The 18041-nt window shown below is 44.6% G+C and overlaps 1 protein-coding gene across 2 annotated transcripts in view; it reads left to right on the top strand.

Annotated features, from left to right (window-relative positions):
• The window catches only part of ACSBG1 (acyl-CoA synthetase bubblegum family member 1), a 149852-nt gene that overhangs the window by 122906 nt on the left and 8905 nt on the right, over positions 1-18041 (top strand). For both annotated transcript variants that reach the window (XM_063926556.1, XM_063926557.1), the window contains 3 exons: positions 7146-7322; positions 15214-15392; positions 17201-17431. In XM_063926556.1, coding sequence (XP_063782626.1) covers positions 7146-7322; positions 15214-15392; positions 17201-17431 — 587 coding nt within the window. The remainder of the gene's footprint in view (positions 1-7145; positions 7323-15213; positions 15393-17200; positions 17432-18041) is intronic.

The following is an 18041-nucleotide window of genomic DNA, read 5'->3' as shown; positions in this document are numbered from 1 at the left end:
TATCCTCCCCAGTGCGGCGGTGGCGCACGGCACAGACTTCAGAGGCGGCATGTAATGAGTCAATTTGACTCATTACATGCCGCTGGCCGTGCGCCCTCAGGGCAACTGCGCTGTGTGCCAAGCCCACTTGGCACACACGTAGTTACGGCCCTGCCAGCGGTCGAGATACCGGTAGTCAAAATACCGATGCTGGAATCCAGACACTGGGCAGAAGACCAATGCCGGGATCCTGATATGGATCACAGTGATGACACTGGAATCCCGACTACTGGCATCCTGATCGTAAGTATACCGGGGCAGGGTAAATTCAGGATGTGGGGGAGGGGTGAGGTGGGGATTAGGGATAGGCTGCGGGGAGGGAGGATTAGGTTTAGGCACTAAGAAGGGGGTGTTAGGCACTAAGGCGAGAGGGTTAGGGTTAGGCTGTAGGAAAGGTGGGGGGTTGTTAGGGGTACACTACTTACCTAACAGGTGTTTGGATCCCACTGTCTGTATTCTGACCACCAGCATCCCAATACCATCCTATATTAAATTACCTCATGAAGTACTTTTACTTCAAGTATACTGGGACATTATTACAAATAACTTGGTAAAATGTAAGTAAAGGCAGTACCAGACACTAATACATAAAAGCCTTTCAATAACTAAACTCAGTAATATAACTAGAGATGAGCAGGTTCGGATTTACTCGGATTTCAAAACGGCATCTTATTGGCTCTCTGATGTCACATGTTTTGGTTAGCCAATAAGAAAAATCTGGATAAATCCGAACTTGAGTTAATTCTGGCATTAAGAACCAAGTAAATTCGAACCTGCATATCAGAAGAGTTTATATTGGACATGCTGCCACATTTAGGTCCAGATTTCTCAAGCATTGGAGAGTTATAAATAGCATGGTGATGAAGTACCAACCAATCATCTCCTAACTGCCATGTTACAGGCTGTGTTTGAAAAAATAAGAATTTACTTACCGATAATTCTATTTCTCGGAGTCCGTAGTGGATGCTGGGGTTCCTGAAAGGACCATGGGGAATAGCGGCTCCGCAGGAGACAGGGCACAAAAAGTAAAGCTTTAGGATCAGGTGGTGTGCACTGGCTCCTCCCCCTATGACCCTCCTCCAAGCCTCAGTTAGGTACTGTGCCCGGACGAGCGTACACAATAAGGAAGGATTTATGAATCCCGGGTAAGACTCATACCAGCCACACCAATCACACTGTACAACCTGTGATCTGAACCCAGTTAACAGTATGATAACAGCGGAGCCTCTGAAAAGATGGCTCACAACAATAATAACCCGATTTTTGTAACTATGTACAAGTAATGCAGATAATCCGCACTTGGGATGGGCGCCCAGCATCCACTACGGACTCCGAGAAATAGAATTATCGGTAAGTAAATTCTTATTTTCTCTATCGTCCTAGTGGATGCTGGGGTTCCTGAAAGGACCATGGGGATTATACCAAAGCTCCCAAACGGGCGGGAGAGTGCGGATGACTCTGCAGCACCGAATGAGAGAACTCCAGGTCCTCCTTAGCCAGGGTATCAAATTTGTAGGATTTTACAAACGTGTTTGCCCCTGACTAAATAGCCGCTCGGCAAAGTTGTAAAGCCGAGACCCCTCGGGCAGCCGCCCAAGATGAGCCCACCTTCCTTGTGGAATGGGCATTTACATATTTTGGCTGTGGCAGGCCTGCCACAGAATGTGCAAGCTGAAATGTATTACACATCCAACTAGCAAAAGTCTGCTTAAAAGCAAGAGCACCCAGTTTGTTGGGTGCATACAGGATAACAGCAAGTCAGTTTTCCTGACTCCAGCCGTCCTGGAACCTATATTTTCAGGGCCCTGACCACATCTAGCAACTTGGAGTCCTCCAAGTCCCTAGTAGGCGCAAGACACCACAATAAGCTGGTTCAGGTGAAACACTGACACCACCTTAGGGAGAGAACTGGGGACGAGTCCGCAGCTCTGCCCTGTCCGAATGGACAAACAGATATGGGCTTTTTTGAGAAAAAAAACACCAATTTGACACTCGCCTGGTCCAGGCCAGGTCCAAGAGCATGTTCACTTTTCATGTGAGATGCTTCAAATCCACAGATTTGACTGGTTTTAAACCAATGTGTTTTGAGGAATCCCAGAACTACGTTGAGATCCCACAGTGCCACTGGAGGCACAAAAGGGGGTTGTATATGCAATACTCCCTTGACAAACTTCTGGACTTCAGGAACTGAAGCCACTTCTTTCTGGAAGAAAAATCGACAGGGCCGAAATTTGAACCTTAATGGACCCCAATTTGAGGCCCATAGACACTCCTGTTTGCAAGAAATGCAGGAATCGACCGAGTTGAAATTTCTTCGTGGGGCCTTCCTGGCCTCACACCACGCAACATATTTTCGCCACATGTGGTGATAATGTTGTGCGGTCACCTCCTTTCTGGCTTTGACCAGGGTAGGAATGACCTCTTCCTGAATGCCTTTTCCCTTAGGATCCGGCGTTCCACCGCCATGCCGTCAAACGCAGCTGCGGTAAGTCTTGGAACAGACATGGTACTTGCTGAAACAAGTCCCTTCTTAGCGGCAGAGGCCATAAGTCCTCTGTGAGCATCTCTTGAAGTTCCGGGTACCAAGTCCTTCTTGGCCAATCCGGAGCCATGAGTATAGTTCTTACTCCTCTACGTCTTATAATTCTCAGTACCTTAGGTATGAAAAGCAGAGGATGGAACACATACACCGACTGGTACACCCACGGTGTTACCAGAACGTCCACAGCTATTGCCTGAGGGTCTCTTAACCTGGCGCAATACCTGTCCCGTTTTTTGTTCAGACGGGACGCCATCATGTCCACCTTTGGTAATTCCCAACGGTTTACAATTATGTGGAAAACTTCCCCATGAAGTTCCCACTCTGCCGGGTGGAGGTCGTGCCTACTGAGGAAGTCTGCTTCCCAGTTTCCATTCCCGGAATGAAACACTGCTGACAGTGCTATCACATGATTTTCCGCCCAGCGAAAAGTCCTTGCAGTTTTTGCCACTGCCCTCCTGCTTCTTGTGCCGCCCTGTCTATTTACGTGGGCGACTGCCGTGATGTTTTATCCCACTGGATCAATACCGGCTGACCTTGAAGCAGAGGTCTTGCTAAGCTTAGAGCATTATAAATTTACCCTTAGCTATATTTATGTGGAGAAAAATCTCCAGACTTGATCACACTCCCTGGAAATTTTTTTCCTTGTGTGACTGCTCCCCAGCCTCTCGGGCTGGCCTCCGTGGTCACCAACATCCAAAACTGAATGCCGAATCTGCGGCCCTCTAGAAGATGAGCACTCTGTAACCACCACAGGAGAGACACCCTTGTCCTTGGATATAGGGTTATCCGCTGATGCATCTGAAGATGCGATCCGGACCATTTGTCCAGCAGATCCCACTGAAAAGTTCTTGCATGAAATCTGCCGACTGGAATTGCTTCGAAGGAAGTCACCATTTTTTTTATCATGGCCCTTGTGCAATGATGCACTGATTTTAGGAGGTTCCTGACTAGCTCGGATAACTCCCTGGCTTTCTCTTCCGGGAGAAACACCTTTTTCTGGACTGTGTCCAGAATCATCCCTAAGCACAGGAGACTTGTTGTCGGGATCAGCTGCGATTTTGGAATCTTTAGAATCCACCCCTGCTGTTGTAACAGTATCCGAGATAGTGCTACTCCGACCTCCAACTGTTCCCTGGACTTTGCCCTTATCAGGAGATCGTCCAAGTAAGGGATAATTAAGACGCCTTTTCTTCGAAGAAGAACCATCATTTCGGCCATTACCTTGGTAAAGACCCGGGGTGCCGTAGACAATCCAAACGGCAGCGTCTGAAACTGATAGTGACAGTTCTGTACCACGAACCTGAGGTACCCTTAGTGATAAGGGCAAATTTGGGACATGGAGGTAAGCATCCCTGATGTCTCGGGACACCAGATAGTCCCCTTCTTCCCGGTTCGTTATCACTGCTCTGAGTGACTCCATCTTGATTTGAACCTTTGTAAGTGCTCAAATTTTTTTAGATTTAGAATAGGTCTCACCTAGCCTTCTGGCTTCAGTACCACAATATAGTGTGGAATAATACCCCTTTTCTTGTTGTAGGAGGGGTAATTTAATTATCACCTGCTGGGAATACAGCTCGTGAATTTTTTCCCATACTGCCTCCTTGTCGGAGGGAGACCTTGGTAAAGCAGCCTTCAGGAGCCTGCGCAGGGGAAACGTCTCGACATTCCAAACTGTACCCCTGGGATACTACTTGTAGGATCCAGGGGTCCTGTACGGTCTCAGCGTCATGCTGAGAGCTTGTCAGAAGGGTTGGAACGCTTCTGTTCCTGGGAATGGGCTGCCTGCTGCAGTCTTCTTCCCTTTCCTCTATCCCTGGGCAGATATGACTCTTATAGGGACGAAAGGACTGAAGCTGAAAAGACGGTGTCTTTTTCTGCAGAGATGTGACTTAGGGTAAAAACGGTGGATTTTCCAGCAGTTGCCGTGGCCACCAGGTCCGATGGACCGACCCCAAATAACTCCTCTTCCTTTATACGGCAATACACCTTTGTGCCGTTTGGAATCTGCATCACCTGACCACTGTCGTGTCCATAAACATCTTCTGGCAGATATGGACATCGCACTTACTCTTGATGCCAGAGTGCAAATATCCCTCTGTGCATCTCGCATATATAGAAATACATCCTTTAAATGCTCTATAGTCAATAAAATACTGTCCCTGTCAAGGGTATCAATATTTTTAGTCAGGGAATCCGACCAAGCCACCCCAGCTCTGCACATCCAGGCTGAGGCGATCGCTGGTCGCAGTATAACACCAGTATGTGTGTATATACTTTTTATGATATTTTTCCAGCCTCCTGTCAGCTGGCTCCTTGAGGACGGCCCTATCTATAGACGGTACCGCCACTTTTTCTGATAAGCGTGTGAGCGCCTTATCCACCCTAAGGGGTGTTTCCCAACGCGCCCTAACTTCTGGCGGGAAAGGGTATACCGCCCATATTTTCTATCGGGGGGAACCCACGCATCATCACACACTTCATTTAATTTATCTGATTCAGGAAAAACTACGGTAGTTTTTTCACATCCCACATAATACCCTCTTTTGTGGTACTTGTAGTATCAGAAATATGTAACACCTCCTTCATTGCCCTTAACGTGTGGCCCTAATAAGGAATACGTTTGTTTATTCACCGTCGACACTGGATTCAGTGTCCCTGTCTGTGTCTGTGTCGACCGACTAAAGTAAACGGGCGTTTTAAAACCCCTGACGGTGTTTTTGAGACGTCTGGACCGGTACTAATTGTTTGTCGGCCGTCTCATGTCGTCAACCGACCTTGGCGCGTGTTGACATTATCACGTAATTCCCTAAATAAGCCATCCATTCCGGTGTCGACTCCCTAGAGAGTGACATCACCATTACAGGCAATTGCTCCGCCTCCTCACCAACATCGTCCTCATACATGTCGACACACACGTACCGACACACAGCACACACACAGGGAATGCTCTGATAGAGGACAGGACCTACTAGCCCTTTGGAGAGACAGAGGGAGAGTTTGCCAGCACACACCAAAAACGCTATAATTATATAGGGACAACCTTATATAAGTGTTTTCCCTTATAGCATCTTTTTTATATATTTCTAACGCCAAATTAGTGCCCCCCCTCTCTGTTTTAACCCTGTTTCTGTAGTGCAGTGCAGGGGAGAGCCTGGGAGCCTTCCCTCCAGCCTTTCTGTGAGGGAAAATGGCGCTGTGTGCTGAGGAGATAGGCCCCGCCCCTTTTTCGGCGGCCTCGTCTCCCGCTCTTAACGGATTCTGGCAGGGGTTAAATATCTCCATATAGCCCCTGGAGGCTATATGTGAGGTATTTTTAGCCAAAAAAGGTTTTCATTTGCCTCCCAGGGCGCCCCCCTCCCAGCGCCCTGCACCCTCAGTGACTGCCGTGTGAAGTGTGCTGAGAGGAAAATGGCGCACAGCTGCAGTGCTGTGCGCTACCTTAAGAAGACTGAGGAGTCTTCTGCCGCCGATTCTGGACCTCTTCTCGTTTCAGCATCTGCAAGGGGGCCGGCGGCGAGGCTCCGGTGACCATCCAGGCTGTACCTGTGATCGTCCCTCTGGAGCTAATGTCCAGTAGCCAAGAAGCCAATCCATCCTGCACGCAGGTGAGTTCACTTCTTCTCCCCTAAGTCCCTCGTTGCAGTGATCCTGTTGCCAGCAGGACTCACTGTAAAATAAAAAACCTAAGCTAAACTTTTCTAAGCAGCTCTTTAGGAGAGCCACCTAGATTGCACCCTTCTCGGCCGGGCACAAAAATCTAACTGAGGCTTGGAGGAGGGTCATAGGGGGAGGAGCCAGTGCACACCACCTGATCCTAAAGCTTTACTTTTTGTGCCCTGTCTCCTGCGGAGCCGCTATTCCCCATGGTCCTTTCAGGAACCCCAGCATCCACTAGGACGATAGAGAAATGACAGTTAGGAGCTGATTGATTGGTACTTTATCACTGTGCTATTTATCACTCTCCAAGGCTTGATAAATCTGGGCATTAAAATGCTAATTGAGACTCTTGATCTCCTTTCATCACATCAATCGCTACGGGGCAAACTCTGGGCATGACTCTGAGTGGCTGACTTGCAGCCTCCTAGGTAACATACATGATTCATATACTGTAGATGTGAAGGATTAAATGCAAAGTATGGCCAGTGAAGTCACAACAAATGTGAAGAAATATCTGAACAATTGATGCACATGCTTTCTTGTTCTTCTAAATTACTACTTTTATAAAAAACTCAGATATGTAAAGTTGTTGTAAATATCATGTTTTGGCCATATAGGAAACATTATGCTCATATGTTTAATTGCCCTTTAAATACTAAGCTTTGTATAATGTACTCCTTTTATTTATATACCAGATGACTAATACGTTTTTTTAAATAAGTTGCTAATGATTTTTTTATTACCACATTTCTAAAGTGTCCTTAATCACTGCATAGTACTCATTACCCTTTTATCAATATTTCTTCACCTTAGCACATATAACATTCTGCAATATCAGACACAATGTTTATTATGAAACATTGGGAAGAATACCGTTTGGTTCTATGTTAGATTACGCTCTACACAGATCACCTGGACAGCGGCTCAGGCCAGTCGTGCTGGGGATATGCAGCCTGCTGAAATCCAACAGGAGTCTATTGTCAGTTACCTACCACTCAGTCACATTGCTGCCCAGATATATGACCTGTGGACTGGCATCAAATGGGGAGAACATATCTACTTTGCAAATCCAGATGCTCTTAAGGTATTTACAAAAAGAAAATAAACTCACAAAACTTTAGGGATATTGGGTGCTTTATCCGGTATCTGGATGACGGATCAATTTGACAAAGATTGGCAATGGAAAGATCTACACCACTTAATCGACAACAAGAAGGTTGATCAACAAAGACACAAGGTTGACCCAAAAAAAAAAAAAAAAGATGATTGACAAGGACAAATCATTGACATGACACGGAAGGAAACTAAACAGCAAAAATCGACAAACAAATGGTAGACACAGTGAAAAGAATGTCGATTTACTTTTAGTCAACCTCTAATGACCCTGTTGAACTGTCGGTGTTGATCTGTTAATTGTCTATCTATCCATTATTGATCCATTAATCCACATCCTCTTTACCCAACAAGATCTGCATGTTAAGCTTGCTTGTTATATTATATCCAGAAGTGGGAGATATTTATGCTTGCAAAAATGTGGGCTGCTTAAACATCTCTTGTCAAATGCTTTTTTTCTAGCAGTCAATTAAGTTTATTGGAGCACTATAACATATACATGGCCTTGACCAAATGCTAGCTATATATTGTGAGCTCAAACTCACCATCAGATAATTGAACCTCTGGCGAGCGCAGCGAGCCACTGAGCCCGCTGCGAGGTACGCTTTCCCCCGCCAGCTTTCTGCGGTCGGGATCCCGGGGTTGGTATGCTGACCTCCAGGATCCCGACCGCCGGTCTCACAGCCCCAACCCGACATCAGCATCCCAAACGGTAGAATGCCATCAGGAGGAGTGAGCACAACGAAGCCCCTTGCGTGCTCGCTGCGCTCGCCACAGGTTCTGTACTTCCTCCATGGGTGTCATGGACACCCATAGAGGGGGAATCACCTACCTCGCCGGTATACCAGCGGCGGTATTGTGGCCCTAACAGGATCCTAACGAGTGATATGCTAACCGCATACCGTTTAAGCAAACCCTCCCAGTCCCAGCGCTTTAAAAAGTGTTGATATATCCTACATTTGTAAACAATAGAAAGAACAAGCACCTGCTAGTGTAATAATTAAGACTTTGGTATGTTCCAAAAAAATTGTATATAATCTGCATACCAGATATCTTAGTACTAAATGCACATCAACGAAGTCCCTGCAGATCAAGCTATTCAGTGCCAGTAAGAAGATCTCTTAATTTCTTATATGTCCACTTATACTTGAACTCCATAGCCTCAAAGTAATCACAAATATAGCTCCAAAGTGCAGCATGTAAATATATCAAATGGGGCCATTTTATTTAGAATACATACAACAATTGAGCATAAAAAGAATAAAAAAAAAAAAACAGCTTAACTTAAATGCCCAAGCATATATGGATGGTGGTAAGTTGTCAGAGCTTCCCCTTAAAGATATCAGACCCAATGGTTCCTCAATTTGAAAAGAGTAAAATAGGATATCAGTTGGTAAGTTTCCAATGCGTTTCACCTATACCCTATGAACATACCGGTAAGTAGCTTTTTTTTTTTAGGCTGGAGCTGGTGGTAATAGTATATCTAGGGTTAGGGTTAGGCTTATGTTTAAGGCTATATTGTTAAAGCTCTGATTAGATTTTGTTTTAAAAAAACTTACACAGGATCCCAATTAGCTTGATAATTTAAAATAACAGCCTTTACTGTACCTGGCCTTAGAAACTGTTCAATTTGAGCAACTTCTCCACTCTAAAGCTGGGTGCACACTGTAGCAATGGGTATTCATTCTGACAATGGAACGAATGCCCATCAGCGGGGATTGCCAGTACACACTGGCACGATGTTAATGAAGAACCTAACAACCATGTTCCGTTCATTAGCATAAACCAGGACGCTAGGTTTGAAGTGCAGCACATCAAACCTAGCATATATCGGTAGCAACCGCAGGAGCACACAGGCCAGGGAAAACAATGAGCCATGTAAGCAATATGTCGTTGCAAAACATCATTTTGGAACGCAATCGCTCCAGCCTCCAGTGTGTACCAGCTATTTCTAAGGTTTGATAAATCTCCTCTTTTACCACTTAACTGGTATGGTCCAATCACATACGACTGTGCCGCCACACTGTGTCCCCCAGTTTTTGATGAGGAGATCTGTTCTGCATAATATAATATTTAAATATTTAAAAAAAAAATGCTTTTTTTTTTAAAGTATATTAAATAATAAAATAAAAAAAAACAACAGCAATGTTATGAAGGGAAAAATTGTCAGTTAAGTGGTTAATGTCATGATGTGTAATGGCAGTAACAGTAATGTGACAATGTGAACTAGGGCACTACTATGAAAAAGAAAATAGTATTTTAATTACCTACCGGTAAATCCTTATCTCGTAGTCCGTAGAGGATACTGGGGTCCATTTAGTACCATGGAGTATAGACGGGTCCACTAGGAGCCATGGGCACTTTAAGAATTTGATAGTGTGGGCTGGCTCCTCCCTCTATGCCCCTCCTACCAGACTCAGTCTAGGAAATTGTGCCCGAGGAGACGACATACTTCGAGAGAAGGATAGATAAGGATAGTGGTGAGATTCCGAACCAGCACACACAACAAGAGGAAAGCCAAGCTAACCAAACTTGAAACAGGAACAGCAACGGCTGAACCAACATTACTTAACCAAGTAACAGTGCAGGAAGAACGAAGCACTGGGTGGGCGCTCAGTATCCTCTACAGACTACGAGAAAAGGATTTACCGGTAGGTAATTCAAAATCTATTTTCTTTTACTTCCTAGAGGATACTGGGGTCCATTTAGTACCATGGGGATGTACCAAAGCTCCCAAACCGGGTGGGAGAGTGCTGAGGTTCCTGCAGAACTGATTGACCAAACTGAACGTCCTCAGAGGCCAAAGTATCGAACTTGTAGAACTTAACAAACGTGTTCGAAACTGACCAAGTAGCTGCTAGGCAGAGCTGCAAAGCAGAGACCCCCCCGGGCAGCCACCCAGGAAGAACCCACTGATCTAGTAGAGTGGGCCTGTACAGATTTTGGACATGGCAAACTTGCCGCGGAATAAGCATGCTGGATAGTAAGTCTGATCCAGCGTGCAATTGTCTGCTTTGAAGCACGACACGCAATCTTATTGGGATCATAAAGAACAAACAGCGAGTCCGTCTTTCTGAGACGAGCTGTTCTGTTCACAAACACCTTCAAAGACCTCACAACATCCAAAGACAGAGGTGTCCGTGACAACCGGAACCACAATAGGTTGGTTGATGTGATATGCGGACACCACTTTAGGAAGAAATGGCTGACGAGTTCAGCTCTGTCCTCATGGAAAATTAAATAGGGACTTTTGTGAGACAAAGCCCTCAGCTCAGACACACGTCTTGCTGACGCCAAGGACGGTCTTCCACGTAAGATATCTTACGTCCACCTCATGTAAAGGCTCAAACCATTCTGATTATAGGAACTGAAGCACCACATTGAGATCCCAAGGTGCCGTGGGAGGCACAAAGGGAGGTTGGATGTGCAGAACACCTTTCAATAACGTCTGGACTTCAGGAAGAGAAGCCAATTGTTTCTGAAAGAAAATGGACAAGGCCGACATCTGGACTTTTATAGAGCCCAGACGTAGGCCCACATCCACACATGCCTGCAGAAAAAGCAGGAAACGTCCCAGATGAAATTCCACCGCAGAATAATTTCTGCTCTCACACCAAGAGACGTATTTCTTCCAAATACGGTGGTAATGCTTAGATGTTACCCCCTTCCTGGCTTGGATCAAGTCAGAATAACCTTGTTAGGGATCCCTCTCCTGGCTAGAATCAGCCATTCAATTTCCATGCCGTCAAACGTAGCTGTGGTAAGTCCTGAGCATCTCCAGAAGGCCCGCATATCAGGCCGTTCTTGGCCAGTCTGGAGCAATGAGCATTGCTTGAACCTTTTCCCTTTTTATTCATTTTAGAACTCTTGGGATCAGTGGAAGTGGAGGAAACACGTACACCATCTGATAAACCCATGGAGTTGTCAGGGCCTCTATCGCCACCTCCAGAATGTTGAATGGAAGGATGACTTCCTGACTTGACCATCTTCCCTGAAACTGCACCCCCTGAGTGACTGCTCCCCAACCTCTGAGGCTTGCTTCTGTGATTAACAGAATCCAGTTCTGAATTCCGAACCTCCGTCCTGCGACGAGGTGAGAAGACTGTAGCCACCACAGAAGGGAGAGCCTGGCTTTTGGCTATAGACGGATCATCAGGTGCATGTGAAGATGTGATCCGGACCATTTGTCTAACAGATTGAGCTGGAAGGGTCTTGCGTGAAACCTTCCGTATTGAAGTGCCTCGTAAGAGGCCACAATTTCCCCCAGAATGTGAATGCACAGATGCACAGACACCCAGGTTGGCTTCAGGGCATAGCAAACCATTGACTGGATTATTAATGCCTTTTCCAACGGAAGGAACACCTTTTGTGACTCCGTGTCCAGTATCATTCCCAAGAATGGGAGCCTCTGTGTTGGCTCTAGGTGAGATTTCGGCAGGTTCAGAATCCACCCGTGATCCTGGAGGAGTTTGATTGAGAGAGCAATGCTGTCCAGCAACCTTTTCCTGGACGGTGCCTTTATCCGGAGATCCGGATCGTCCAGGTACGGAATTATGTTCACTCCCCATTTGCAGAGTAGAAACATCATCTCTGCCATCACCTTGGTGAACACCCTCGGTGCCGTGGTGAAACCAAATGGCAGGGCCTGGAACTGGTAGTGACAGTCCTACAGTGCAAACCGGAGATAAGCCAGATCCGAATATGAAGGTACGCATCCTTGATATCCAGAGAAACTAGGAATTCCCCCTTCTCCAGACCTGAGATCACCTCTCTCAGAGACTTCCCCTTGAATTTGAACACTCGTAAGTACGGGTTCAAAGACTTGAGGTTCAGAAGTGGTCTCACCGAACCATCCGGCTTTGGTACTACAAACAAGTTGGAATAATATCCCTTGTTTAGTAGATGAGGTAGAACTGGAACAATGACCTGAGTCTGAACCAGTTTTTGGATGGCATGCTGTAAAGTTATACTTGCCTCCTCTTGTGAAATTGGCAAGCCTGATTTGAAGAATCTGTGAAGTGGGAGCCTTTGGAACTCCAGTCTGTAGCCCTGGGAAATAAGATCTATGACCCATGGATTCTGGTACGAATTTGACCAGATCTGACTGAAGAATTGTAGTTAGGCTCCCACCGGACAGCCTTCCATGCTTTGCGGTCCATCGTCATGCTGAAGAATTTGAGGAAGCAGAGCCTGAGCTCTGTTTCTGAGCACTTGCTGGTATGCGTGATTTACCTCTTGCACCTCTGGAGGACGTAGAAGCACCTCTGGATTTGCCCTTGAACTTGGCCGTCCGAAAGGACTGAGACTTAGAAGCTAAATTAGTCTTCTTGGGTGAGGGGGCTATGGAAGGAAGATACGTAGGCTTACCCGCAGTAACTGTGGGGATCCATTTGTCTAATTCATCTCCTGTGAATGGTAGGCCTTCCACGCCTTTCCTGGAATCCATGTCAGCAGTCCACTGGCGTAGTTATAAGCCCCTGCATGCCGACACTGCCATAGCGGTGGTGTGTGCGATAAGCACGCCTATTTCCTTTATGGCTTCCACCATAAAGATCGCAGAGTCCTGTATATGCTGCAGGAGTAAGACCACATCCCCCCTAGATAAGGACTCTAACCCCTCAATTAGGTTACCTGACCATTTAGCAATGGCTTTAGTGATCCACGCACATGCAATAGTGGGTCTTTGGGCCTCCACACCAGCTGTGTACAATGATTTGAGTGTAGTCTCAACTTTATGCTCAGCCATATCTTTCAGGGAGGATGCACCAGGAACAGGCAGTACAATTTTACGGGACAGCCTAGAGACTGATGCGTCCACTATCGGTGGATTTTCTAATTTTTTTCCTATCCTCCAGAGAAAAGAGGAAAATATGAGAGCAACCTTTTAAGGAACTGAAACTTCTTATCAGGATTTACACATGGTTCTTCAAACAGGGCATTTAATTCCTTTGACACAGGAAAAGTAACTGAGGACTTCTTTTTTACATCAAAATAAGATTCCTCACACTCCTCTGACACCTTAACAGGAATGTGCAGAATATCTCTGATAGCCTCTATAAGAGCCCCTATTCCCCCGAGTCCACCTCCCCCTCCTCCATGTCTGACCTGTCAGAGTCAGACTGCAGGATATAGGCCAGAGATCACTTTTGCGGACAAATGGGGAGGGGAGTGAGACGCTGTTTTGGGGACTGTGTCTCTGTTCATAAACTCATCCACAGTCTGTTTTAAGTATTACATCTCTTTCTAATTGCGGGAAAATTTTGTAGAAAGAGTTGAGATAATTCCCTTAAGAGAATTAACCCATTCCGGTTGAGCCCCGCTAGTTTGTGAACCCTGAGTACCCAGTAGTGAGCCCCCTGGTGAAAAGGAACACTCTGCGGTACAAGAGACACACTCTTTGCCTGACATAATGTAAATGTGACAGAGCGCACGCACGCACGCACGCGCGCACACACACACACACACAGGAAAGGTTAAGCACAATTAACCCACAAAGAGCCCTTCAGGGAGAGACAGAGTTGTTTGAAGCTAGCCCCCACCGCGCCCTTATCGCTAATGCCAAGCTTAGCCGGGTCGCAGACTAAGTATCCTGAGTACACTAATAGTTGCTGCCCCCCTGCTATGACCTCCTGGTACCGTTGAGGTAATCTGGAGTCACACTGGAGGAGCTGCGCGTCCCTGTCCTGTCAGCGTCTGTGTCCACTGCAGAGTGAAAATGCTGCTGGTGAGCTGCTGGATACTCTCATAGTGATGCCCCGCCCCTTCAATGGCGCGCGGTCTTCCCGCTTTTTTTATACTGGCAGAGGATCTGGCGCTTAAAATGGAGAAAACCGTTTTAAGGCTGTTGTGCCAGTACGGGTACTATCTACAGTGTACAGGGATGCAGTTGTGTACTGTGTCCGGAGACGCATTCCGCCCCGTGTAGAAGCCGTAGGTCTCCGTACCCTTATGAAGCCATAATGGCCGGCGCCCCGCTAGCCGGAACGCCAGCTCAGTACTCACCACTCTTCATTCTTCTGGCTTTGTTAGGGTTGGCGGCGTGCTGCGGGAATGTACACTCACCGTGGTGGGGCTTGTGAATAGTTTCCTCAGGAGCTCAGTGTCCTGTCAGCGGGAAATGGGACCATTAACCCTTCAAGAGGTTGGGCCATATCCCCCCCCCCCCCCATAAGACCCACGTAGCAGGCAGGCTGGTGCCAACCAGCCCTGCCTGAAAATAACAAACATAGAAAATAAATGCAGAAAACTCTTCAGGAGCTTCCTTCAACGTGACCGGCTCCTCCGGGCACATTTTCTAAACTGAGTCTGGTAGGAGTGGCATAGAGGGAGAAGCCAGCCCACACTATCAAATTCTTAAAGTGCCCATGTCTCCTAGTGGACCCGTCTGTACCCCATGGTACTAAATGGACCCCAGTATCCTCTAGAACTTAAGAGAAAATGAACAACTGCTGTGGAGGTCTCTCTCTAGAAGTATTGCAGCAGGGGCCCCTTCAAAACGTTGGGGCCCACAAAGTTCTGGCTATGCCCATGACTATAGCGGTATTGGTATTATGATTATCATCATATTAAAACAAAAACGTACATGGTCCAGACATATTATTGAAAATGTGCTAACCTGGGAGAACCATGACGATACGCACAGCCTTATCTTGCAATGAAGTATTTGTCTCAAACCCTTCTCTGACTCTTTAAAAATGTGTGTGCTCTTTTGTTCTGGTCTCATCTTGATCCCTCTGGATTTTCGACATCTTATTTCTTCTTAGACATGCTACAGTTTACAGAAATTATTTATTAAATTGTTCTTGTTGAAAAAATATTCTTCTTGCGTTTTACCAATATTTGTCCTGTGATGTGGGTAACAGGGGACGCTGGTGGACACACTGAGGGAGGCACAGCCCACATCGCACATGGGGGTCCCTAGAGTGTGGGAGAAGATCATGGAGCGCATTAAAGAGGTGTCAGCACAAGGAGCCGTCAGGAGAAAGATGCTGTCCTGGGCAATGTCTGTTAGCTTGGAGAAGAACCTGGGCCCATCAAGGAAGTATGAGATACATAGAATACAACTAAACATTTTACAACATGGCTTGGCTACTGATGTATTAGAAGAAAACAATAATAATATCCTTACTCTCTTAATTACATAGTAATGAACTTGAAACCAACAAAGGTGAAACAGTCTGAGGCTTGGACTAATTACACTTCTGATGAGCAGTGGTGACCAAGTATCTGCATAAATTGGAACATACTGAACATGACACAGTTCACATATATGTTAAGCATATGTGTACGATCCAAATACTGCTTTTGAAAAGGATACATTAGTCTATGTGGACTGTCAGGGAGGACTCTGGGACCACGAGATGGAAAGTCCTAAAACAGAGTGCTAAGCGACTGGTCTAATGCAGTGTGATATGGAATGTAGATACAGGTTGAGTACCCCTTATCCAAAATCACACATTGGTAGATTGATTTTTTTATTTATTTATTTATTATATATATATATATATATATATATATATATATATATATATATAGGGATACCGGATAGGGGTATGAGCGACCTAAGGTGTTTATATGTTGCCAAATATAATAAATATAATAAAAAGATGTATGAGATTTATAAAAATATATTACAGGTTGAGTATCCCTTATCCAAAATGCTTGGGACCAGAGGTATTTTGGATATCGGATTTTTCCGTATTTTGGAATAATTGCATACCATAATGAGATATTATGGAGATGGGACCTAAGCCTAAACACAGAATGCATTTATGTTTTATATACACCTTATACACACAGCCTGAAGGTCATTTTAGCCAATATTTGTTATAACTTTGTGCATTAAACAAAGTGTGTCTGCATTCACACAATTCATTTATGTTTCATATACACCTTATACACACAGCCTGAAGGTCATTTAATACAATATTTTTAATAACTGTGTATTAAACAAAGTTTGTGTACATTGAGCCATCAAAAAACAAAAGTTTCACTATCTCACTCTCACTCAAAAAAGTCCGTATTTCGGAATATTTGGATATGGGATACTCAACCTGTATTAATTTATTTCACAACATTAGGAATGAATTTAAAGTGCAATGTAAATAAAAGAGACAAATAATTATTAATTAAAAGTTAAAAAAAAAAAGGAGAGTCTCTTACATAAAATATGGTTCTAAAAAGACAGTTCTTTTAAAAAAGAGAATGGGCATATGTTAGATCCTCAATTAAAGTGCAAATTGCCTGTGCAAATAAGCTAATTTAAAAAGTGGAGTAATAGCATATATAATCTTAACTGATATGGCAGGAGGTCTCTGGGTGAAGGCCCAACGCGTTTCGTCTCCAAGACTTCTTCATGGGGTATATATATAAATATATATATATATATATATATATATATATATACACACACACACACATAATATATATGTTATCTCAGTAGGGGACCCAAAAGTATGGGATTTTGGATAAGGGATACTCAACCTGTTTTCAATATGTGGACATTCACTATGTAGACACTGTTAAATGTCACACTATGAATATCAGCACTCCTATTTTAGCCTAAACCTAATTTCATGTGTTGACATTGTGAATGTTGACATTTAGACATGGTGGACATAATACAGAATTATGAAAAGACATAGAACATCCATATATTACATTTCATTTATTGAATAAAAAAAACTTATACTCAATATATCCCTTAAATACTTGTATAAAAGACACACTCAACATTATGAACTTTGTATTTTTAAATTACTTGTAGTAGTAAATGCTAACGATGAATGATATGCATATTAATTATAACATTATTGAAAGATTTAATCAGTGGTTGTCATGTGTTCTTAGTGAACTGAAGATGTTTCTCCCAGCTGTGGCCGATTTATTGATCCTATCCAAAATCCGCAAGATGATGGGATTTTCTCACTGCCAGAAACATTTCTCGGGTGCTGCTCCAATCTCCACGGAAACACTGGAATTCTTCCTGGGACTCAATATTACACTGTATGAAGCATATGGCATGAGTGAGACATCTGGGCCTCATGTTATGTCTGGCCCTCATGCCCATCGCTTTCAGTGGTAAGATTGCCATTTGGATTGTCTTTCTTCTTAGATTACTCATAAATGGGACTACTACTTTAGCAATGTACTTTTATTGGAGATGTATATTACATTTTGTAGATTATATCATGTAGCCAATTAAGCAAAATACAGCCCATGCCTGAGAACCTTGTACAGTTTACTTACATCATTTGTAATGAACTACTCATCTCATAGTAGTCACTTTCAATTCTTGGCATGTTCTTATGTCAGTGCAGAAGCACACCAACCTTCATTGTAAGGGGAATGCCAATCACTGGCCACGCCATCTGGTTGGCTCAGGCTGACAATCCTCTAAGCCACACCCCAATTTTCTATGTTCCACCCAATTGGTTAAAGCAAATTGTGGAACTACTGGGAGATATTCAGATGACTGCAGTATGTGTTCCGTTACCGCTTACAGGCAGAGCAGCACAAAGAATCTGAAGTTGACAAAAACCCATATTACAGACTACTCAGGAGTTTTCCCCAAGCGTGATTATGTAGTAAAACTAGGTTCATTATTGTTTTAAGGTATGCACACTTCACTATCAGCAAGTACTGCGTATTTGTTCCCCTTCTCCATGCCATAGCCAGCCCTTTATAGTTT

This window comes from Pseudophryne corroboree, chromosome 6 (assembly GCF_028390025.1).
Source record: "Pseudophryne corroboree isolate aPseCor3 chromosome 6, aPseCor3.hap2, whole genome shotgun sequence".
Lineage (NCBI taxonomy): Eukaryota > Metazoa > Chordata > Amphibia > Anura > Myobatrachidae > Pseudophryne > Pseudophryne corroboree.
This window is presented reverse-complemented; position numbering and strand designations above follow the sequence as displayed.